Source organism: Drosophila sulfurigaster, chromosome 3 (genome assembly GCF_023558435.1).
Source record: "Drosophila sulfurigaster albostrigata strain 15112-1811.04 chromosome 3, ASM2355843v2, whole genome shotgun sequence".
NCBI classification, from domain to species: domain Eukaryota; kingdom Metazoa; phylum Arthropoda; class Insecta; order Diptera; family Drosophilidae; genus Drosophila; species Drosophila sulfurigaster.
The window spans coordinates 30,038,167-30,063,054 of NC_084883.1; the positions used below are offsets into that span (position 1 = coordinate 30,038,167).

The 24,888-nt window shown below is 38.8% G+C and overlaps 2 protein-coding genes and 1 long non-coding RNA gene across 8 annotated transcripts in view; 1 reads left to right on the plus strand and 2 right to left on the minus strand.

Moving 5' to 3' along the window:
- The window catches only part of LOC133842148 (ecdysone-induced protein 74EF), a 43,174-nt gene extending 34,266 nt beyond the window's left edge, over window positions 1–8,908 (minus strand). The window contains exon 1 of one of the 6 annotated variants that reach the window (XM_062275125.1): window positions 7,742–8,901. In XM_062275125.1, the coding sequence (XP_062131109.1) occupies window positions 7,742–7,853 (112 nt within the window). In that variant the 5' untranslated portion in view covers window positions 7,854–8,901. Of the gene's footprint in view, window positions 1–7,741 lie in introns of all 6 variants that reach the window. The other 5 variants (XM_062275124.1, XM_062275128.1, XM_062275131.1 and 2 more) reach the window with 5 other exon arrangements.
- A 14,591-nt stretch (window positions 8,909–23,499) lies between these two features.
- Window positions 23,500–24,555, plus strand: LOC133841757 (putative mediator of RNA polymerase II transcription subunit 29). The gene is made up of 3 exons (XM_062274466.1): window positions 23,500–23,630; window positions 23,702–24,037; window positions 24,098–24,555. The coding sequence occupies exons 1-3, from the start codon at window positions 23,583–23,585 to the stop codon at window positions 24,479–24,481; spliced, it is 768 nt and encodes a 255-aa protein (XP_062130450.1). The 5' UTR covers window positions 23,500–23,582; the 3' UTR covers window positions 24,482–24,555.
- Window positions 24,500–24,872, minus strand: LOC133841758 (uncharacterized). The gene is made up of 2 exons (XR_009894332.1): window positions 24,751–24,872; window positions 24,500–24,671 (listed from the first exon to the last, which is right to left on the minus strand). It is a non-coding gene; the product is annotated as an uncharacterized LOC133841758 (long non-coding RNA).
- Window positions 24,873–24,888: the final 16 nt, after the last annotated feature.

Here is a 24,888-nt window from a genome sequence, read left to right on the forward strand (position 1 = left end):
GTCCACTCAATGTCCGGCATATGAAATAGGAGGGTAACAAATTATTCGAAACCAAAAAGTAGAAAAAGTATAAGATATGAGATCAAAGTGTTTTGGGGAAAGCGATACAGACATAGAAGGGGAAAAGATACACCGTAAAATTAGTTGAGTTTACATTATTTTTTAATTTCATAAATTCAAAACAAGTCTATTGGAATTTAAAAACGAAAGTGAATATTGTACAGTCGTGGTTACAGTGGCATCCAGTTAATATTCGAAGCGTGTGGAGTAGAAATGTAGAAAAATTATGCTAAAGCTAAAAGTAACAATAGTGGAAGATATGAGATAAAAAATACTGAAAAATTAAGGACAGAAAACATAGAAAAGATCAATAAAAGGAAAGTAAAAGCGCATATAACAAATAATTAATTAAAGCGAAGGGAAGCAAAGATAAAATACTATAAAAAGGTGGGAAATAAATAACTTCATCTATGTATGTGTGATATTTAACCTACGGTAGCATCGTGTGAAGTGTGTTTAAAATCTACAAATTAAATTTAACTAATAACAAATAAATTAAAGGAAATACTATACGTGGCAAAAGCTAAAGCAAGCGAATCCCTTATCTGGTTATGATCCCATCTAAACACAACTTTCTACAACAATGTATTTAATCAATGTGATCAGCAAGATGCATATCCTTAATTAATGCATATTCCCAGTTCCATTAAATAGTTTATTTCAAAGCAGAAACTAAATGAATGTGTTTCACCAGCGTTCCATGATGTGTTTAAAACTTAATTGTCAAGCCATAAGTATGCCGAAAACTTGCTACCAAGAAAACTGTGGCAAACTCTTAAAGTCGTTTAATCCACACAGTCAGAAGTTTGGGCGAAAACAACTAGGAGTATACTACTATAGTATATGCTTAGTACAACAAGTATACGACGGGGTGTGCGTGGAATGGAATGTGTGTGGAGAGGCAAAGCAAATTCATTCGCATACGCCGACAGCAGGCTGGAAGACAAAGTGTAACGCATATGTCTTTGGCAGAGCTTTGGTTGCATGCAACATAATTTCAAATTCGGAATTTGTTGTTGTTGCAACACATGCAATACGTTATCCTGATGACTTCCACTGCTGCTGCTGCTTATAAGGATACGCCAGTCAGCGAGAGCATTTGCTGACGCCATTTGGCTTTTAGCTTTGCATTTTGGCGTCAATGTGCTCGTTGGCATTTAAAACGCAGACAGTTTGCTCCAGTTGCTACAGCTCGCAATTACTTAGTATACGCACACACACACACACGCACAACAAGCTCCAAAAATATATGCGTGTGTGTGCGTCTCTAACAAAAAATAAAGTTGGCGCAAAGAAAAAAGCAAAACCAGAAAGTTTTTACTTGAAATTCAAGCAATTGCTTTTGAAAAGTTTCAATTTCTGCGAGTTGCTCGAGTTGTAAGCTGCGACTTGCCAGTTGCCAGTTACCAGTTGCGAGTTGCCAGTTGCGTGTTGCAAGTTGTGAGCTGCCACAGAGCTCGACTTTCCCCGAGTTTCGAGTTGCTGCCGCGCCACGTTGAGACAAATGATAGGCAAATTCTGTTTCAGCTACATCCTCCCCGACATCGTCATCGTCTTCGTTTCGTTTTTCCGTTCCCGTTTTTCGTTTTTCGTTTTTATTTTAGCGCTGACAACTTTCGTAATGAAATTGTGTCAGCGGGATTTTCTTTCACTTTGCCGCCTGTCCTGTCTCTGCATTTAACTTTAAGCAAACGCAACAACAACAAGAACCACGTAACAACAACATCATGTCAAAAGTGACATGAAACACACTCAAACACACACACACACACACAGAGGCGAGCAAATGAAATCAGGCGCGCATTTCAGGCAAATTAATTGCGCAAATAAAGTGACATTCCCCAGAGAGAGGCAGAAGAAGTTTCACTCAAGCCAGTCAAACCCTTTCGTCTCTGATAATTACAGCGTATCGCCGAGAGTTGAATTGGGCTGGGACTAGCCACTTGTCAAAGTTGTCCGCACAACAACAGCTCGTTAGAGTCCAAAAGGGTTTTTGGCCAAACCCATTTAACTACTATGCACAGCATCTTCATCATCATCACCATCGTCATCATCATCACCATCAACATCATCATCAACATCCACATCAGCGATGATGCGCAACTTTGGCGGTTCGACTGAAAGTTTGACCCAAAAAAAAAAAAAATGAATAAGAACTCGCAAAAAAGCAGAAGAAAGAAAGAAGTCTCGAAGTACAAAAAGTGGACGACGAAGACGACAACGAAATAGACGTTCTGCTCTGCTCTCTGTAACTGGCAGGATGTTAGGTAAATCAGAAAATCATTTGCATATACGATAAGCAGGCAAAGTTGAAGTGCCTGTCAGGCAGGTAAGTTGACTCTTTACTTGTCTTTAATGGATTTGCATGATTCGCAAAAAAAAAGAAGAAAAAAAACGAAACCAAAAGAACGAACGAACAAGAAACCACAAAAGTTCAGTTCTCGCTGCTGAAACCAACCAAAATAAATTCGACGACATTCTCAAGTTGAGAGTGGGAAGGAATAGCACTGCAAATGCAGCGCCAACTAAGCGACTTAGCACTTAATACTTGTGCCATCATATTCTTAATAAGATCAGTTATAAACTGGAAAACATGCTGCAGAAAGTTGTATTAATACTTTCAGCTGTGTTATAATAAAAATAGACAAAGCTTTGCTTGTTCATAAATTTGCATGATTTTATTTCGTCTTCAATTTTATCATCAACCAACCCATTATATATATTTATTTATAGACTATATTTTTATACCAGCTACTTATGGGGTAGAATCATAATTGTTCTGGCTAAAATTCTGGTGTATTTTGCTCTCTATATACTAATTGATATACTGAATATACATTTCGGGATATTTCAGGATATTTTCGGTATTTTAATTTGATATATTTTGATAATAATATCGCTGTATTTCATTTCGCTCATTTCTGCATATTTATAATATTTCTGGTATTTTTCCGTAGTATTTTGATTTAATTACAATAAATAGCAGTCGATCATACTTACTTACTCTTTGAAATAATCGTTATTAAGCTTATGTTACATGACTATCTCTTATTTTTCATTTTAAATTCTTTCTATTTGAAGTAATTTGACAAATGCCTGGCTACCTTTAATATAAAATCCGTGAAATGTATTCAAGTTGAAAATGTTCATTAAAGTTGGACAATTTCTCTTTACTTGTCAATAAATTTGCATGATTTTAATTTCAACATCAACCTTTAATCACAAATCTATTTAAAGGTATTTAGCATTTAATTCATGTTGAAAATGTACATTAAAGTTTGACTTGAACTCGTGGGCAATGTATCAACAATTTATGTTAATATTTCTCGCGCAAATATTTACAAGGATCAAAGAGGCAGACAAGAATGTTTAACAGCGAATACCTTTGGAAATCGAGCGTGCATTAAAGACTTGCGTTTGCGCTGCGTGAATTGTAAGCTTATAATATACTTTTATGGCACATCAACGTATCCGCAATCTCAATCTCAATCCCAATCCCGTTTCCACTACTCGCATCATCCGCATTCGCATCCCACAATTCAGATTTCACCCAAAATGACGGCGTCGCCTTCGTTTTCGCCTGCGCCGCTCGACGCTGAATTATGTTGAATTTACGTGCTTTCAGCGCCAGCAAAATGCATGGCAAAGTGCAGGCTCAGCTCAAAGACACATACAGCACACACATGTGAGAAGGTGATGAGTGTGTGTGTGCCCCGCGTGTATGTGTCTGTGCGACCATTAGTTTTTGTGCTGATTATTATGGCTGCCATGGTCGGCAGCGACGCCCACGTGTCGTTGCATTTGTAACAGGTGAACTTTATGGCTCTGTTGCAGTAGCCAACATTGAATGCATCTGTGTGTGTGTGCGTGGGTATGTTGCTATTAAATTATGCTTGCCAACGCGCATATCGGTTGTAAGTGAGCGTGCTCGTATGTTATGTGTGTTCTGCTTCACTATGCTCTGCTCTGAGCTGCTTCACCCTGTTCTGCTCTCTCTTTACTCTTTGCTTTGCTCTGCTTGTAGGCCTTGACCCGTGCAAGGGCTCAACCTCAACCCCGTTGGTCGCCCCCTTTTGCAGTAACCATTACCTGAATGCATCGCTGACAGGCGGACTTGAGTTTATTTAAAATTATTACGCTTGAGATGAAGAAATATTGAAGTACGTGCAACCAGCGAGCATATGTGTGTGTGTGTGCGTGCATTCCCCCTATGCTGTGCAGTTAATACTCTTACGCAATTGCTTCTTTTCTCCCCCATTTATTTGACAGTTTCAATTAAATTCGCAGCCTTCGCGCACATTAAGTATACGCCCCCAAGGGCACACTCGATCTTGGCAATTAGCAACACAGTGCAGCTGAGCAGGCCAATCAAATGGGCTCAATTTGCGCTGCAGCCTTTTCACGTGCCCAATTAGCTGCATTTTCCCCACCAAATTGAACAAACTAATCGTTGTTCACACACATTGAAATACGTATGTGTATAGACTCGTACATACATCAAATGGAGGATTTTATCTGCTTTATTCATTCCAACTTTTTTTTGACAGTTTACCACACGTTCGCAGTGACAGACATTGAAAGGGAGACAGCGAGAGGATTTGTTTATCTGCATGTTATGCAGGTTGCATATTGACGCCAAGCTGCTGTCAATGTATCAAAATGTCTGCACGTAGCTGCCACAACACCTGCGACTGTCGCTTAGGTAATTGTCTATACACACATTTTAGCGTGGGATATGATAGACGAGGCAATTACCTGCTATATGACATTGTTATAAATATTCGAGCAGTAAATATATAATTATGTAGTGTTTTTATTTAATTTATTTGCATTTTCATTTTCCAATTTCTTAGCTAAAATTGTCAGTATTAAAACAATTTTAAGACCATTTTAAGCGGGTTTATCGACAATTTGATGAAAAAAAAAGGTTAAGCAATAAACATTTTTTTTTTGCTTTTTTTGCCAGTTTAGCTACCATCTTTAGTATGAAAACAATAAATTTAAAATTTAAAATGTAATCCTACTAAGATAGTTGAAGCGGGTTAATCGACTTCCTGGTTCGGATGAGAGGTTAAGGGGTAAGCTAAAAAAAAGCATAAATGTGTTTTACAAACAGCTTTTATAAATTATTTAATTTATGGGAATTTCGCGCCTACAGTAAAAAATACGAAATATGTTAAAAGCTATTATTAAACATAAAAAACAAAATTTATATGTGCAACTGAATATTTAAAAGGCATAATGAAGTGCATAACATACAAAAACCTTAGGTCAAAACTTTTGTGAAGCAAAGTTTATTTTAAATACTAAATAAAAATGTATTTTAATTTTATTTAAATAAGCATATTTTGTGAACAGTTTGCCAGGGTATAAATTAAAACTCTATCTTGCATGCTCTATGACAATTTTCAGAATTTTTATTTTTGTGTGTAGATATTTATTTATAGCATTTATACATTTTGCAGTTGTAGCATCGAAATCAGGTGAATGTTTGCATTGAGCTGCTGCAGATTTAGAGCTGAATGCAAATGCATTTAAATGAGAAAATATGAGGGGCATGCTCAGTTGTTTCTTGTTGTCCTTCAATTCCCCAAAGCTGTGTGACATGCATAAATATTGATTTGTGAGCATGTTCGCTAGCTAAATATTAATGTGCTCTGAATACGAAAAAAGAAGAATAAAAACGAGAAACACGAAAGAATACGGCATTAGCAGAAACAGAAAGGAAAAAAGCAATGAACATGGCACAAAATTGTTTTTATTTAAAAAGTAAGCCCTTGTTTGCTTTGTTATTGTGCGCCTCTATGCAGTTTTATTCTTTCATATATATTTCTTTTTTTTCTCTCGTTTTTGTTTTTTGTTGCTCAGTGAATTTTTCATTACAACATTGACAGTGACAGTTGAAGTGAGATTGTGTGTGTGAGCCCAAAAAAAAAAGAGAAGCAGGCTACATAAGTTGGCATAACATGCAACAATGGATGTGCTAGATGTGCCAGAAGTGCACAGCTCCAGGGCCAGCAACTGGGTCGGTTTATTTGACGATTTTACAGACCGTTTTGTGGCCCAAGGGAGTACGGCAAGGGCGTCGACGGCAACGGCAACGGCGACGTTGACTGTGTGTCGTGTTGTGTTGCACGCACAAATGTGCCACACACACACACACACACACACACATAGAGTGAGAGAAAGCTCAGCGCTCAACGAGTAGTAGATGCGCCAACGCCAAACCCAAGTGCTCCAGTTATTCTGAGGGCCAGCAAAAACCACACACACACACACACACACGCAATACAGACACACTAACACACATACTGATGTCAGTTCTTTGATCGGTTTTGCTCGTTCTTTTTGTTTTCTGTACTTTGCTTTTATTTGTTTCAATGATTTGGCAACAAACATTCGCATAGCTCAAGCGCTGCCACCTTGGGGCTATTCTACACCTCATCGCTCGTCCCTTGTCCCTCGTCTCTCGCCCTCGTTGCCACGCCCCCTCTGCGCATAAGCTGAGGGCAATTTCTGGCTTTGTTGATTGCTTGACAAATTGCCAACAGCAGCGACGGCGGCGCGGCTCTGGAGCAGCAGCAGCAGCACACAGTTTGCCCTGCAGACAAGTGTTCGCATTCATGTTCGTTTTGTAGTTGTTCATGTTGTGCTTCGTCTTTTTCATGTTGTTGCCGTTGTTGCTCTGTCAGTCACTGACAAGTGATGCACGATTTCCGCGCCATCGTTGACCTGTCAGTAAGCGACATTGCCAATAAAATACAACACATTTACGATGTCCTACCTCACATAACTTAGTTTGCCCTTTTTAGTGCAACTACCTCAACAAAAACGAGTTTATTCAAAGTGCAAATATGCATTACATTAACTATTTTCGATTAGCAACATTGTCTGTTCCACTGACAGCTAAGGCGTGAATGCTTTCAAATATAAAATGCATTATGATTGCAATAGAATGTGCAATGCATTTCAATTACTTCAGTGAAGAAAGAACTTCTACTATCTGCCTTGGTAGTGCATGAACTATTCAAAGGTTTCCGACTAAACAAACAAAGCAACAATAAAACGAAATCAAACCGAGATGCTACAATACAGACGAAGAAAAGCACAACTCAAGAGCAGCCAGAAGCACCGAGTAGGAATCAGTTAACGAGCTAAGCTGTTGAAAGAATAAGCAGCAGCTGGAGAAGTAAAGCTGAAGAAAGCATTAAGCCAGACACAGACTGATACAAATGAACTTTAAATTAACGACGAAAGCCGAAAGAAAGAAAACGCTAAGACAATGTGAATTTTAATTAATCATTTGACCCTTATTTGATTACTGTTTATCTTTCTAAGTTAATTTGTTACTAAACATGTTTAAAACTAAAACCAATTCGTTTTAAGTTTATGCATTCTTGTGAGAAAAAAAAACATATTTATATTAAATTAGTTTTATCATTCAACAGAATGCGTGCTTTTGACAGTTTTTGGCGAATCATTCGGAATTTAATTATCCGTATGCATTTCCCGCCCGTGGGACAATGGGAAACCGCAATGAAAATTTGATATGTCATAATTGTCATGAATATAAATTGTACAGAGAAGTTTTTTTCGCAGTTGAGTTTCTTCTGGCATTTGTTGGTTTTATTTTTCGATTTATTGAGACACAGAAAGGAGTTTGAGGACGTGTCATATTTACCGCAAGTGCTGCATGCCGCAATGTATGCTATAAAAATGAATGCCGAGGTTTTTTGCAGAGTGCGAAGGACACGCCCGTGCTTGATGCGATATAATCCACTTGATGCCGGCATTTTGTTGTCTCGCTGCTGCCTCTGCCGCTGATGTTTGTTATGGTTTTTGTTGTTGGTATTTTTATTTTTGTACTCAATTGCTTTCAATTGTTTTGCATATGTAAATCAATTTGAACAATGTTTAATTTAATTCTCCCATATTCTCACTTGACAAGCCCACGCGGCGTATGCTTAACTTGTTCACTTTTTTCTGGTATTTAAATATATCTTTTTTGATTTAAATGTAATTGAAATGTTTTCTAAATAATTCACTTAATTTTCTGCGGTAATTGTTGTTAATTGATTAAGTCGTTTGCGAATTGATTAATTGCCAATTCTGTTTCAATTTAATCTCATTTAATATGCACACACACTATGAATCGCACACATACACACAATGTGCCGCATTGTGCTCTACTCTTTTAACTTTTGGCGACAGTTTTGCACTTGGTTTTATCAGCCTTCTATTTCATTTATCTTTTGTGTAACACTTGTGTATTTTCTTCTTTTTTAGGGTACTTTTTTTTGGCTGTCACATTGCCAGTTTATTTGGCTCTCGCTTTCCGCACGAGTTGCACGAGGCAACTGCCATATGCCACTTGCAACGCTTGCCGCATAACCCCGACAACACTCATATTTCACGTGACCAGTCGAGATTGTAAAAATTTCACATTGCGTTTACGACGCGCGTTAAATGCCGCCAAAGATTACACAGTTCGTACATTCAGCTTCAGTTCGATTACCAAAAGGGGCAACAATATACACACTGAGACAAACGAGAGACAACTCAGTCAGAGCGCACGCAACGCGTTTGCCGCTGTGGTCAGAAATTAACTGACTGCATGCGGCGTCAAAGGATGTGGCAAGCAGGCAGCAGCCAGCAGCCAGCCAGAGCCAGGCAGCTGGCAGTCGGGCAACCGATTAAAGGCGGCGCTGTTTGCGTCGCTGCCAGCAGCTGCGTCACTTTTACTGCCAGCGGAGTTGCTGCTGCTGTTCCGGCTTGTTGTTGCTGCTGGTGCTGCTGTGTTGTGGTTGTCGTTGGCGACGTTTTCAAACTTCGGCGCGCTTCTGCTGCTGCTTCTGCTGCTCGGACGACGCTTGTCTGTTTACTTTACGCTTTCGCAAGCGACTGGCGATGGCGACTGGCGTTGGCGTTGGCGAGGACACGGACACTGCCGACGCAGCAGCAGCGACAGCAGCAGCAGCGTCGTCGGCAGCAAACATCATGGTCTGCGTCTGCACAGGCAGCGACGTCGACGTCAACAGCGCTCGCTCTCTCGTTTTTGTTCTCTCACTCTCTCTCTCTCGCCGCTCTCGGCTTGTTTGTTTGTTGTTGTCTCTCGATTTATGGCAGCAGCTCCACTTCGTTGCGCTCGAAGTGCGTGAAATTGGTCCACGGAGGATAACGTTGACAAGCATCGTGATAAGCCACGTTCCACTTACTTATTTGGCGGTCTGTCGCCAAAATGAACTTTACTTTATTATTTATAATTACGAAAACTTTACCATGTCAATATCAACTACGCATAAAGTTGCTTCCCATTATCTTGCCATACATTTTTCGTCATCATTAAAGTTGTGGTTCGTGCATTTACTCGTATTAAATGGTAAAGTCTTATATTTCCCTACATTACATTTAAGGAAAATAATATTTTGCATTTATTTATTATTTATAAGTAAATAACTTTGTCAGCAATATGATAATATGATAGAGTTTTATGAGCTATTCTTATATTTTTTAGTTTTCTTAAATTGTATAAACTTCTTATTAAACTAGAAAGTTAAACTATTTCCTATTATTCAAACAAATTTTATAAGATAATATCGTTGCATTATATTTCTACTCAAACTCAAAACCATTTCATAGAAAGGAATATTAAATATCAAATTCATTTTCCATTCTTTCTTTACTATTTTAATTATGCAAAATTTTCTTTCCACCTTAACTTTAATATTGAATGCTATATTTTCATAAATCCTTATTAGCCTTTGTTCTTAATATCTTCTTAATTGGCCTTATCGATAGGGAAAAAGCGAAAGTGTCTAGTAATATTATTAACAAGCTGTCTTTCAGTTTGCTTTTGTGCACTTAATTGATGCTGTGCTGTTTGAGTACAATACAAACAGCTGTTTCCCTTTTTTATAGCAAACATTTCAAGTTCTCTCTGACTCTGTTCTCACTCTCTTCCAACGCTCTCTGCTTCGCTTTTGCGCACTGCAACTTGCCATAAATGTTACTCAGTTTTATCACTCGTTTCCGGTTCGCTCTCGTGTCGCGTGTCGTTTGCGTTTGTTTGCCTCGTGTTTCGAGGCAGCTGCAAACAAACCCCAAAAACCGCTTTAATTTGGGTTATTGTGCTGAAATTAGTAAAGGGCCAAGTTTTTCTTTGCTTGGCCATCCTCGTGCACTGCACCAACAATCTGCGCCTCCCTTGTGTTACCTGTGTAACACGCATAGTCTGAAGATTTAGGTAAATAGCCGAATGTTTAGCATTCCACTTTTCCACTTTTTGGGATGGCAAAAACCTGCAGCTGCATTGCATTGGCGCAAAATAAATTGACACTGTTTAGACGTTGATGGCAGGCAATGCGTTAGCCAAACAGAAGATCGAACGGACCACGAATTTGGAGCAACAAAGTTTTTATAAATCTCCTGCATGCCTGATACAACATTAATTTTCTTATTGCTTTTTGCCTTTTCGCTCGGCCTAAAACCAGCAGCTCAATTTCGAAGAACGTTAATTTTTTGCCCATTGCCAAATAAATGGGCCACAATTTCAGAGCCAAAGCACATAAAAAGTTACATGCTAGCCTCAAATAATCTCCCTCGTTCTCTCTGGGTGTGTGTATGTGTGTGTGTGTGTGTGTGTGTGTGCTTTCATTATCTAAAAACAAGAAAATCACAGACAATCAGTTAACGCTGCGTAGGAAATAAACTCGTCAAGAGTTTCAGTCCAGGCCAAAGAGCATGCGGCAGAATAAAAGTTACGCTGGAGGAGAGACACAAGTGAGTGTGAAGGACACGGAGACAGAGAGACGGACGCACGGACAGACAGACAGACGGACGGACGGGCAGCCATTGTGCGGGTAAAAGTTTGCTGGGCTGCTGACGCCAAGGGTTTGCCCAGTTTTGTTGCTTCCGTCACTTTGGCCAGTTTGCAGTCAGTCAATGCTACGTCATTATTTTCATTTATTGGCACAATCAGTCAACGTTTTATTTCCGGAATGTAATTAGGTAAACACACACACACACACACTCTGAGACAGAGAGAGAGAGTGAGGCCGGAAATACGCAGACAGTTTGCGTATGCAGCTCAAAGCTCAACGAAAGGACATTTTTCCACACACACACACTCACACACAAAGTATTCTTTACGAGCTCATGCTAATGTCTCTTATGACATAGTATTACAATGTGCATGTGAGACAACAACAACTACAATTGCGGCTAGAGGTAACGAGTTGTTTGGATCCAAGGGGGCGTGGGCGTTAAAGGGCGTAACTTGCACACAAACTGTTGTTGTCTGCTGCTCTCATGTGTCTGGCGGCGGCTCAAGTTTATTTGTCTGCCAGCTGCCAGTCGGCTTGTTAATGTGTACATATTTCCTTCCCCTGGACGTAGCTGTTGCTGAACTCTTAATACTCTTATAAACACAAAGCTATATTATGTTTACAGTCCTTTTAAATTTGCACAAATTTCTGAGAATTGAAATCTTGCCAAGAAATTTGTTTGACAAAATTAGAAAGGATTTAATCTTACCAAGAAATTAGTTGAAATTAAAAAAGGTTTACATAATAAATGTAAATTATAAAATATATAAAGATATATTTTAATGAAATTTCTAAAATCTCTCAATCGAAAATCCTTAAAATTTCTACTAAATATAAATCTTGCGAAAAAATTTGTTAGGAATGGAAAAGGTTAATGTCAATGCAAATGGCATAATATATAAAAATCTAAAAAAAAAAATATATTATATAAAAAAAAATGAGAAAATAGGTTTGCAAAATAAAAGCAAATTATAAAATATATAAAAATATATTTTAAATAAATTACTAAAAGTGCTCAAAAGAATATCCTTTAAATGTTTAATGTTTTTAAATTTGCGCAAATTTCTGACAAAAGAAACCTTACCAAGAAATTAGTTTAGAAAGGAAAGAAAGGCTTTAATAATAAATGAAAATCATAAAATTAAAAAAAAATATTCTAATGAATTTACTAAAACCACCAAAAAGGAAACCCTTAAAGTATTTTAATTAGTTTTGCGTAAAATTAAAGCCAAAAGAAAAAATCGATCACCCTGAACAAAGCAGCAATTGAAAGCAAAGTGTATTTCAAGCTCGTTATGTGCAATATACGAAAATTGTTGTTCCCCTTTTGTTTATTGTTGTAGCACATTGTGTATAACATGGTTTAATTGTGGCTGTTATTGCAATTCATGAGTTTACAATGGGTCAGGGTTCTGCTTTTTCTCTTTCGCTTAATTGCTCTTGACACAGAGAGCAACATCAACAACAACAACAGGAAGGACGACAATAACAACAAATTGGCACAACAGAAAATCAATAGAATTAACATTAGTTGAAAATATTTGGTGGAAAACGGAATACCACGAAGCTTATTGAGCCAAACAAAGGGCAAGAGCAAGAGCTGGCAATTATTTGCGACTTATGGCTGCGCAAATTGCATTTGATGCGAAATAGCGCGAAAATATGTGGTGAAAATATCTCAATAGATAACTTCAGTGAGTTATGTGAACAACTTCGAGTTACTCAGTCAACACAACATTAGTGAACATTAAATGCGGGAATACCCCAGCTCTCACATTTACAGGATATAAAAGCGAAACTGCAGCTGCAAATTGAAAATTGGCTGATTACTCATACGCCATGTGGTACAATTGCTCAGCACAGAGCACAGTGCATGGTCGAGGTCGATGCGTTGTTAAAGTTCAAGCTGTACCTGAGCTAATGGCACGCTGACATCACATGATAAAAACATTTTTTTATAGTGAACCGAAGTGCTGCTGCTGCTGCTGTTGAAATTGAAAACAAATACAACACAAAGGCCAATGTAAAGCAAACAATAACAAAATGCTTAACAAGAATAACAGCATGACGGTAAATTGCGTGGCAATTGAATGTGGATGTGAAAGTGGAAAAAGTGAAAAGTGAAAATGGGAAGTACACTGGAAGCTGATAGCTGCAGCAGTAGCAGCCAACAAATGGCAATTGAATGAATTTCATACTTGTGCCACCTTTAGCGAGCTGCATGCCAAAAATTGCCAAGATGAAAATAAAAGCGATGCGAAAGACGCTGCTTCGCTTCCTGAGAAATTTGCTCGCTCGCTCGCTCGCTGGAAGATGAATTGTTGGGCGTCTTGAAGAAGACTGAAAGACTCACACTTCTACCATATCGATGTCGATGTCTGACGAGCCGTGGAGGCAACGCCAACAGTCAGAGGAAGAGTCAGAGGCAGACTCAGAGGCAGAGACTCAGTGTCAGAGAGCAAGCGGCAGCAGCAAGTGAATTGAAGCGTTCCAGATAGAATTTCGAACGCAGTAAATTTTTCAATCGACTCGCTAATAAAGGCAATAAATATTCGATGCGATTCGATTCGATTCAAATCGAATCCTTCAAGCTGAAATGTACGAAGTACATTCCGGATATTTGCAGTATTTTCGCAAGCAAAAGGTTGTATTATAATTTGACTCGTTCGTCTCTCGCACTCTGAGCACTGAGGAACTGAGGCACTGAGCTAAGCATAATTTTGCCAAGCATTTGGCCTCCAAACTGAGAGAGAGTGACTCTGAGCCGCTGACTGACTGACTGACAGCGAAAATTTCATTACGTTTCATTGCATTTCACGTTAAATTCAATTTAACGTGCTGGTATTTTTCACTCAAACAAAACAAAATGAGTGCGAAAGAAACAGACGAACACAACAACAACAACGGCGAAAAAGAAAGAAAAGCATCATCAAGGAAAAACTTGCACTATTTTCTGGTAAACATTCTCTGCTGCTGTTGCTGCTGCTTTTCACTTTCGTTTCGGCTTTGTTGTCGTTGTTGCCGCAGTAAATAAAAAGCACAACAGCAAAAGCAAAGAATGAAGAAATGTTTCCACCATTCTCTTACTTCCACACTCAAACAAAAAGAAAAACCGAAAAGAAAAGGGAAATGTGTCACACGATGTCGTTGGCAGAGTTTCCCCGCTCTAGCCAAAAAATGTGCTAAACACATAAATGAGCTACAGTCAAGTGAAATTGCATGGCTATGGCTTCTAAATTGCTGACGTTGACGAACTGGCAATAGTTTAACTTCATTTCGGACAAACACACCAAAATCTGCGTATTATTTATAGAGTGTGGTGCTGCCTCCCTTTCCCTCCTCCTCTTTTCCTTCGTTTGCTCCTCCCACAGATCAAATGACCAGCTGAAAATAGCAGCGTAGCACTTTTCCGTATTTTTTTCCACACTCGCACTCAAACAGTCGCTGCTCATTTTCATTTTTCAGCCGTTGTCAAAGTTTGTTCTATCCCGCTCTGGATATTCTAGAGTGCGTGGCTTTGTGTGTGTGTGTGTGTGTGTGTGTGTGTGGGCGCCACTTAGCCAAATTGAATATGGAAATTGATTTTTATTGTAATTTTTGTCGATTATTTATATTGAAAGGCAGTCGTGGTCTGACTTAAAACATTGAAATTAGATTCTTTTCGTCGAACGGCATTTGGCATCGATTTTCCTTTTTATTTTTTCCCTTCTTCTTTTCGCTACTTTCTCTCTTGTTCACTTGTGTGCTTTTTTAGCAGCTGCCCATCGCCCATTCCCTATTCGAACTTAAGTAGATAGCCAAGTTTGGCGTGGCCGCAAAGTTTATTGAAATATTTAGCCCGAAAAAACTTAAGTAATAAGTTGCCAAATCAGAGCGCAAAAGATTAAACTCTAATAAAGTAGGAAGAATCCTTCGACCACTTCTTCTTCCCCCTTTTGTTGGGGCACGTAATGGCTGTAAGTTTGTGGGGCGTTTTTAAATCACAAATTAAAATCGTTTTGCCATTACACGAACGTAATTACAAGTGTAAATGCCAGGTTTTGGCATTGCCATTTGGTCAACATTGCGTATACGCAACGTCAACAAAAGGTATAACAATGGCTCGCTTTCCTTGATCGTTCGTCTGCTCTTGTTGCTTCGCCTCCTCTGCCGCCGATCCATTGCATTGATTCCTTTTTCACTTTTATGTGAAATCCATTTCAGTGCAATGTCGTTAATTATTTTTACACACACACAATATCTACAGTGTGTGTTTGTGTGTGTGTACCTGTGTCTGAGTCCCGCCTGACGGCCAATTATGGGCCATAATTCTGTGATTTAATTTAAAATGCTGCCAACGCCTGCCAGCCTGCCAGGCTGCCTGCCTTCATACCTGCCACAATGGCCGGGTTGTCGCATATCTCTTTGCGCGCATCTCAATCAGTGAAACTGCAACTGCAAACTACTCGGGTAAATGGATAAAAGCGCGAAAATTGCATGCCTTTGCTTTATATATCCTGTTAATTATACCCTTGAGTGTGGCTCGGTGGCTTGCCATGCCTTGTGCCTTGGTTATGGTTATGGCTGTCCCAAAAATACGACAATGACAATGGCAGCAAAGTAGAGAACACAGAGCGTGATGCTAGGGTAAAGAGAAGCGAAAGCGGGAGCAAAAGCACCTTGCGTATGTCCAAATGCTGCAATTTACGACATAATCCTCCGCTTAACCAGTTCCTCAGACAATGGTCTACCCTTGGAACCAAAAAGAACGCAAAAAGACAAAGGAAAGGAAAAGTTGAAGCTGATGATTTCATCGCAGGAATCGAATCATGCTACTGCAACGCTGCTTGATGCCTGCTGACTGCTGCTGCCTTCTGCCAGCTGCCTGCTGCATGATGTTGCCTGCCTTTCGTCCTGCACTCGTCCTTTTGTTTGCCGATTGCATTACGTTGTCGCTGCCGCTGTCGGTGTCGTTGTCGCTGGCGTTGTCGTCCTCATTGTTGTCGTTGTCGTTGTCGAGTGCCTTTTGGCAGAGTGCAAAACTTTTAAATTAAAAGTCTAAAGCTGGCTTATGGCTCAGTTTATATCCGCTTAAGCCGCTTCATTACGACTAACTCAAGCGAGCCCCACACACCCACACATAAACACACACACATACTGTGTGGCAGTAGTAAAATACAGAAGTTTCATATTGCAGCGATGGGTTAGTCGGCTACTTGGCTTAGTTATTGTGCAGCAAAATGGCGAAACAATGCAATTAGCTGGCCAATATCGATAGCTTGTTAGCTTGTTTTCCACCCGGAACAACAACAACATTTTTTATGCAAACTAGCCAGGGTAAGCGCAGCCATCGCCCGCACACTGCCTTCGGGGCTAAACTTTTCATTACCCTTCACAACAATGATTGCTTAATTCCTGATGCTTAAAGTGCAGTGACTGCATCGAGTTGTTTTCAACTCGAACGTATGATGAATTGCAAGAGTTTTCAACAACAACAGTCCCACATATTGTACATATTTATTTATAGCACATTTTGTCAGCTCACTGCGAACGAAAGGAGAACTCTAAAGCCAAACATAAGAATAAGAATAGGCTCGCTTTAAGGCATTTATTAATAAGAAGAAACATTTATAATATGAACCGGAAAAGGCTGGGCCACGTGTGTGTGTTTATTAGGCAGCTAATTTGACATCTGTCGTTGTGTTTGTCTTGCCAAAAATAAATTAAATTCCTTGTGTGTCAGTTAAAAGAACATTTAACATTTGAACTTCGACCCCAACAAAAGAAAGTAAAACAGACGCTGCTGCCAGCAACTCGCAACCTGCTGTGACACTTGTCAAAATCAGGGCTAAAGGTCGAAGCTCTACATGAGCAACCAAATGGGTTCGCTTTACACACACACACACACACTTGCAGACACACATGTAGATACGACACACAAAGCAAACGCTACTAGACAGCAGTATTTATATCAAATGTGCGGACGCCACAACCGTTGACAGCAACAGTTGCAGCTTGCCACATCAAATGGCAGCAACAGTTACAGCATTTGTGCATGCCTCTAACCACAGTTGAGTTCTGGAAACCAGCATGCAAAACAAGTGGGCGTCTAAGTTAATTGAATGACGCTGAGATACCCTGTAATAAGCGCTGACTGTTAAGCAATAAGTCAAAAAACTTGGCAACATGTTTAAGCAACATTTTCGCTACCTCCAATTAGCGATAAGCGTGAGCTTTTTTAATTGCCTGACCAATTAAATAGCATTTGATAATTGCTAACTTTTCCTTATCTTTAAAAAGCTTTTATCAACAATGTATGGCAGTGAAAGAATAAGCGCAAAACTTGTTTATTTATTTAGCGTTACCTATAAATGGTTCACAAAAGAAAATTAAATTAAAGTAATGTTACAACTAAAATATATTTTAACTACATAAAGTATTTTAATTTTAAATTTAATGCATATTAAAAATGAGTGTCTTTAAAATATTTCAGATCTTCGCAATTCTCATTGACCTTAGCTATAAGTGGTTGACAAAAGAGAAAAAAAAAATAAGAATTTGTTTAAAATAACCATTTAATAATAACCATTTGTATTAAATATTGCATTTGCATTTAAAAACGGATTTCGTACCAGAAAATAAACTTAGATTTTCTCAGGCTTTTTTATATTATTTATGTATTTGCTTTGGCTACAATTGGTTGACAAATGAGAAACAAATAAATAAGAGCCATTTATTTTTTTTTAATAAATAAATCCAATAATATCGTAAATTTTAAATATATGAGACCGTCAATTAATAAACGTAATAAATTTAAATTAAAGAAAAAATATTTAAATTAATGTTATCATTCTAAAACTTTTCCAACATATGGGCACATATTCCTCAACAACACTCAATGTGTTGGGTATAGAAAAATGTGAAAATCATCAAGCTGCAGGCCGCTTACAAATGCAGACAAGTGCGACTGACGATGTGGCCAAGGGCAGGGCAACAGCTCAGTTCCGAGGCGAGCAGAGCAGAGCAGCCTAATTAGTTTTCATTGGGATGCACACGTGTCCGCTAACCTGACGCAATGGTCAGCTGGTGACACAAACATTTGAAGCGGCGAGATAGTGAGAGAGAGAGAGAGAGAGGATGTTGAGGCAACCAGGCGATGGGGCATCAACTGAGCGTTTCCTCTACGTGGCTTGGCGCCTGCCGGAAACGGATGAGGATGCGGATACGGATTCTGCGTGCTGCACAGCTGCAGTCGCAGGTTGCAGGTTGCACATTGCAGTTGCAAGTTTGGTTTTTCGCGTCGCCAAGCTTCAGTGATTGCGCACACCGGTTCAGGTGCCACAATGGGTTAGAAACAGCGAGGAAGAGAGAGCGGGAGAGAGCGTATGCGTATTCGTTGGTTTAAGTGCAAAACGCATCATGTGGTTAATGGACTTTAATTGCTTTTAGCGGACTGATATCCTTGTATGGGGAGCATCATCCAGGTAGGCAGCAAGTGGCCTCATGCGAACCATTTAAGTTGATTAAAGTTCATTCAAAACAAGCGCAACTAACTAACTCAACTGCGCGGCTGAGCTTTAAATGCGCTTAAAATGTAACAAAAGCAACGCACTAAAATGTAATAGCCCCTCTTATCCAGCCTGCAAAATCAACTGAAAACTCGTATAAACTCCAACTGTAAATCTACAACACACAAAGGCCATGTTGGCACCCTCTCCACTTCCCTTCGCGTTGTCCTAGCAACCGGTTCTAGGTCCTAGCCCTAGTCCTAGTTTCAGTTCCCCAACGTGCAATGAAAGCTTTAATAAATTTCCCGAACGCTGCTCGCATAAAAACGCGCGGCGCTTTCAAATGCAAATCTCATTTTGAAAACAGCTCCTCTGACCCTCGCAGCTCTCAGCCCTCTCATCTCTATCATTCTCTCGAAGGCTCCTCTATTGGAAAATTTAAATCACATTTTACAATCGGATTAAATCTAAATTCAAATGCCGTTTTGCCATTAGGCCACAAAATGTTGTGTTGCGTTCTAACTAAATCAGATTCAAGCAACCTTTACAGCCTTTAAAAAATGTTTGCGTATTGGTTACCCAAATTTCCACATTTTTTTTTTTAGGCACACACACATGTGGCGCATTGTTGTAACTATTTAGACGAACATGCAACACGGCTGGGCACAGCAAATGTTGTATTGAATTAACATAGTACAACAATTCTGTTACGTTTCTGCTAGCGGCATCCGAACAAAAGTTGCGTGCGTGCAACAAAAACAAAACAACAACGAAAAACGACAACAAAGTTACAAGTTACACATTTTAAATGTTTTGCATTTTGCATTTTACATACCCTGTAAAAGGGGTAAACATAGAGAGAAGGTAACAACTTTAAAGTTGGAAAGTACACTGAGCAAAAAGAGAAGGTAAATACATTTTTTTGAAGCCTAGATAATCTTTTAGCTAAAATTTAGTATAAAAACAACAATCCTAATTTAATCCTAATTTAAATCATTTAGTTTAAAAATCACTAGTTTTTATTTACATGATTCGTAATTACAATTGTTGAAAATGAATTTAAACACTATTTTTATATATTTTCCATTTTTAAATGATAAATATATGAAAATATTAAATATATATAGTAGTCTATATAATATTTAGTATATAAAGTTTACAGATATAGAAAATATAGTAGTATAGTATTTAGTTGTAAGTATAGTATATAGTAGTATAAATAGTATACCAATTTCTAAGAAACGTTAATAAATATTTATCAACCACAAATCTTATCAGGAACTTTCCCTTTCTTAAATTTATAGCATTCTTTAAATAATAAAAAACTATAAAGTTATCAGCAAAGGTAGTTCATTATTTGATAATACGTTTATAATTTATTTTGCGCACTTGTTAAGCTGATAAGCGAAAACTAATTGTCTCAATATGTTTTGAGTTCCCATTAGTTCGATTATCGCAACAATCCATCAAATGGGTGCATAGGATATCAACATGTCTAACACGCAATTGCCAAAAAAAAAATAAACGTTGCCACATTGTTATTATACTTTATAGAACCGGCGGACAACAAAAAAACAAACTCGCATAGTATAGAAATAATTTACAATGAAATAAAATGTGACAGTCAAAAGTTTTACACGCCAACGCCGCGAGTAAATTTGCATAAAAAACTCATTATGAATTTCAATTTAGTGACCGGCAGGAACTTGCAAGGATGCAGCAACAATACCAGCAGAACAAAAAAAAGTGCGCGAAAAAACCCGCAGTGAAAACGTGAAAACTCAATGTCGTTTGCATTAGCGCGTGTAATAAAGAAAAAAGCGAAACGAGAAGAAATTAAAATAAAACTGCTAAAATATGTTTTATAAATGTTTGTAATTGTGCAAAACAAGATACATATATAAAAAAATTTTGTAATGTTGGCTTTTAATAGTGAAATTTATTTGTTATTTCTGCTAAATTGAATTACGTTGAGCTCTTTGTGGGTATTTAACAGTCACAAGTTCATTTCACAAATGTTTAATAATTTAAAGTTGTATACATTTTATATACAGTATCTTAAAGGAGGGCGAAAAATGGTGATTATCAGAACAATGGCAGCGTACATTTTCCATTATCTAAACACAATAGATATGTATATACATATATGTTATAGGTAGACGACTATAATCGAAAACTCTTTTGTGTAAACATACGATTTTTTGTATTTTTGTATTGCTTTTTAATCGAATTTAGCTACGCTTTCAATGTGATTTTTGTTTTTTATTTTGTATGTATTTTCCGAATATTTATTCTATTTATTAAACTATATACTTTTTTTAGTTTTCACTGCTGGCAAAATTCGCTCTCACATTGCTAGTTGTAACAACAATACTCGCACTACATGTCATTTTGTTGTTGTTGCTGCTTTTTGTTGCAGCTGCTGTTGCAGCAACGCGGCCGACTGGCAGGCACTTTTCAAATTAAAACTGCCATTGTGCGTGCCCGTCTAGACCGCCCATTTATTTGCATATAAAGCTGCAGTAAACAAAGGCGAGACCCCATTGAGAGCACGAGAGAGAGAGATGGAGAATTTGAGTGTGTGGCAACAACAACAACAACAGAAATGTGCAATGTCAGTGTTGCTGGTCTTGAAAATGCGCAACACTCATAGCTGTGTGTGTGCATATGGCATGTGAGGCATGCGGCATGAAATGCCATTTTTTAATGATAAACTGGCACAGACCAAAGCCGAGTCCGCGAGAAGACTGAAGGAGGAAAGATGGGAGAAAGAACTGAAGGAGGAGGCACAGAAAAGGAGGTGTAACAGGAACTGGAGAAGGTGGCTCGTTGAGAGAGTGAGCATTTAATCCGCAGCAGCTCGCCGCATAAATCATTGTGCATTTTGGCGTGTGTAATGAAAATGCTTAACAGCTACTTAAAAAGCAAACAGCGACCCAACCGAAAAAAGAGCCACGCAAGCGGCTGGCAGCTGTGGCAGCCACAATACAATGCGCGTGTAAATGACACTTCAAGCCGCATTACATGAGGCCCACTCGACGCAATGGCAAGTGGCAAGGTGGCAGGCAAGGTGACAATGGGTGTCATTAAGTGTCAGACATTGAAAATCAACAATCCTCTAACGGAAGCAGCAGCTGTCACACTTCAAGGGTCTGACAGCTCCGCCTAATAATCTTGCACTCCAACTCAAACCCTGGCAACACTGGAAATTAACCAAGATTGGCAAGCCTACGATACATGTGGTTTTTGCCTTTTTTTGCTTGCTTTTTGTCTAAGTTCAAGTCTTAATTTGCTTCGCTGTCACTTTCCCTGTTGCCGTCGGCACTTGAGTTAAGCAGCTGCTCGTGGCATCCACAGAGCTGTCTCCATTCCTTCCGCACTCTTCATCCACCCTTTTTAAACAAAAGTTGCACCCCGCTTGCATTTTATACTTTTGATTAATCGTTTGAGTTATGCGACGGTGCCAACCCGAAAAATACATTTTCTTTTTGGCCTGCGTCGACTTTATTTCTCAAGAGGTACTGCTCCAACAATGTTTTACCTTATAAATCTTGTTTGGTGTTGTCGCATGATATATGAGACTCACTCACACATCTACATATGCCTTCCGCATACGTGTATGTGTGAGTGTTGTGTGTGTTTGTGTACTGGCATGTTGTGATAAATTTGTTGGCAACTGTGAATTCAGCCACTTTTCAAAATTGTTTTGCCAGACTTTCACATCACAGCTATCGCTGGCTCTGATTTCTACACCCCCAAGCTATGAAAAATGAATTGAATTTCCTTCCTTTAGCGCTTTGTTTGCCAATTGAACTGAACATTGAAAAGGTAATTCCTCATTCAACTAATGAGTTAACACACATCCTGATTTATAGGTAATGTTACTAAATTAAAGTCTAATTGTCTACATGTATAAAGTTCGAATGAATTTGCAGTGACAGCATAGAAAAAGGTTGGTACAGTTGCTTTCCGGTTTTACTGAGATTAAATATCTGGGAATAAGGGTAGATTATTTAGACATGTGTAAGTAACTTAACAATTTACAAGCAAGACACGAATTTCATTTCACTTCTTTTCCATTTAATTACATTTAATGAAAATGTGATGAGTTCGTCATATGCTTTTAATTAAATTTAAAAATTCACTTTAAAGAATTGGGGGAACTTTTAAAGGGACCATTTACTAGATATGAACTAGCATTTTAAACAATAGCAACCATATCGATTCACAAATTTAATTCACAAATAAACTCATTATTTCATAAAAGTTTTATCTTATAGCTGTCTATCTATTTATAGCCGATAATTCCTAGAAAAAATTGTTGGCTTTATCTGCATTTGAACAAAAAACTGACCAGACTTTGCAGGCTTTTCATTAATTATGTTGTATCTTAAGTGGTCTGTGTAATTATCAATTGATATCCGGTCAAAAAGCAAAGTGAAGCCGTATTTTCCAATTGCTCATTCATAATTTGATAATTGTAAACATCAGATGGGGTCCCGATTACAATGACAAAAAAAACCCGAATACAAAATGATAAGGAAATTCATGGAAATGATTTTTGCGGCTATCGTGATTAAAGCTTTTAAATGAGTGTTATCATACAATGGGCATAGTGCTATCAGTTCTGGGAAAGCTGCTTGATAGCCGCTTGATTGACGTTGCTAACGTGGAGAACGATTTCATCTAATTTATGGCCCAATCATGTAAGTGCTTAAAACTTTCAATTGACACTTGAACTAAGCGATTTAGTAGACTATTGCCACATTTTGTTGTGACCGGGTGGGTGAATCACCGACTTGGAAATAATAGCTTAAAATAAATTCTTATATCATATGTTTGTTTACGATAAGAATGCAGACATGCAGACACCATATGGCAGAACCTTTGTCTACGGACTGTACATGATAAGGCCCCCCATTGGGACATGAGCACTGATTAGTCCCCACAGGTCCCACAGTTGAAAATTTGTCATGCCTAGCAATTTGGAATACGACGAATAACCTCGAAACAAGTGTAATCATCTTAAAACTGCAAAAAGCCAATTAACTTGTACATCTTCGCATTTATCTTATCATAATGCTGCAGAATTTTCTGCAGTCTACCCAGCGAAGAAGTTTGCTATAAAAGCCAATCAATTTGGAGATGAGCAATTAGTTCCCAATTGAAACTAACTGAAACTCCAACTTCAATTCAATTCCATTCTACAAAGATGCAATTAGTCACACGTGTTCTTTTATTGGCCGTTACAGTGCTCGGTGTAAGTATATGGCGTCATCGCACACATTTCGAGTGCCACTTGAGAACTAATCGAATGAACTGTGATTACAGGCCAGCGCGTGGCCACGTATGGCCGATGAGCAAAGCCTCTTTCGCATGGTGATGGCTCAGGTGAGCTCCTCCATGATCGATGAGCGCGCTCTGTCGCCAGCTGAGACCGCTTGTCTCAATGCCTACAACAATGCCACCAACCAGATTGGCAACAATTTGAGCAACAGCACCAACAAATGCGAAGACGCTGCCAACAAGACCGCAATTGCCAACAACCAGAGCTCCAACTCCACTGTGACCACCATTCGCACTCAGCTGCTTAATCTGCAGCAAAATGTGCAGCGTTGCCTGAACGAGAGTGATGCTAACCTTCTGACCAACTGCACCACATCTTACGTAAGCATTCTGCAGGATAACATATTTGCGTAAGATAAAGTAACGATTGTCTCTGTCTAGTTCTCTGCCAATCTGCAACTCTTGGACACCACTAACTCGAAGAGCTATCAGGTCCAAGCCGAGTCTGCCGCCAACTCGACCAACGCCAATCTGAAGCGTGAAGCTTGCATTTTCGCTGCCGCCGATGAGGTCAAGATCCAGTACAACCAGGCTGTCAATGACTACAATTCTTGTGTGAAGAAAATCGCCTACCAGCGTGATCAGACTGTGCAGCAAGATAAGCCAGTGCTGCCCAGCGAGCAGCGACCGGTGCTGCCAAGTGAGCAAGAGCCAATCAGACCAGTCCCAGCTCAAACTCAGTCCCAATCCCAGGTTCAGCCTCAACTTCAGTCGCAGTCACAGTTCGAAGTGGAGGACCTACAGCCCGTGCAGCCAATCAACTAATTGAGATAGGGTATAAAATATGGTACCAATCTTAATTTTAATGAGCGCAGTGAATAAAGAGCTTTAAAAATCAATTTACTTGACCTTCTCAATATCCCAGCAGCTATCGCAAATCTTGATATCGCTCTCAATACTTTTAATGGCTGCTATAAATATTTCTTGAGTGCCCTCAGGTTCGCAAACGAGTAATCTATATAATGATTGTCAAAATTTGAGTGTCTTGGCAATCTCTATTCCCAGAATTTGCCTATAGTCTGCGTCTTACTCACCCAGAAGCAGATATGATATCTTTATACAGTCTATTTGTGAATTATATATACATAAGTCTCTGGACTGGTATGCAGATAACTATAATCACTCATCAGGTGCTTTTTGCTACCTTATCGCTGAGCGGAAGAACCTGAAAA

Coding starts and splice junctions, on each gene's coding strand:
- LOC133841757 (XM_062274466.1), top strand. CDS start 23,583: ATGCAATTAGTCACACGTGTTCTTTTATTGGCCGTTACAGTGCTCGGT. Junction 23,631..23,701: donor TGGCCGTTACAGTGCTCGGT/GTAAGTATATGG, acceptor CTGTGATTACAG/GCCAGCGCGTGGCCACGTAT. Junction 24,038..24,097: donor CCAACTGCACCACATCTTAC/GTAAGCATTCTG, acceptor GTCTCTGTCTAG/TTCTCTGCCAATCTGCAACT.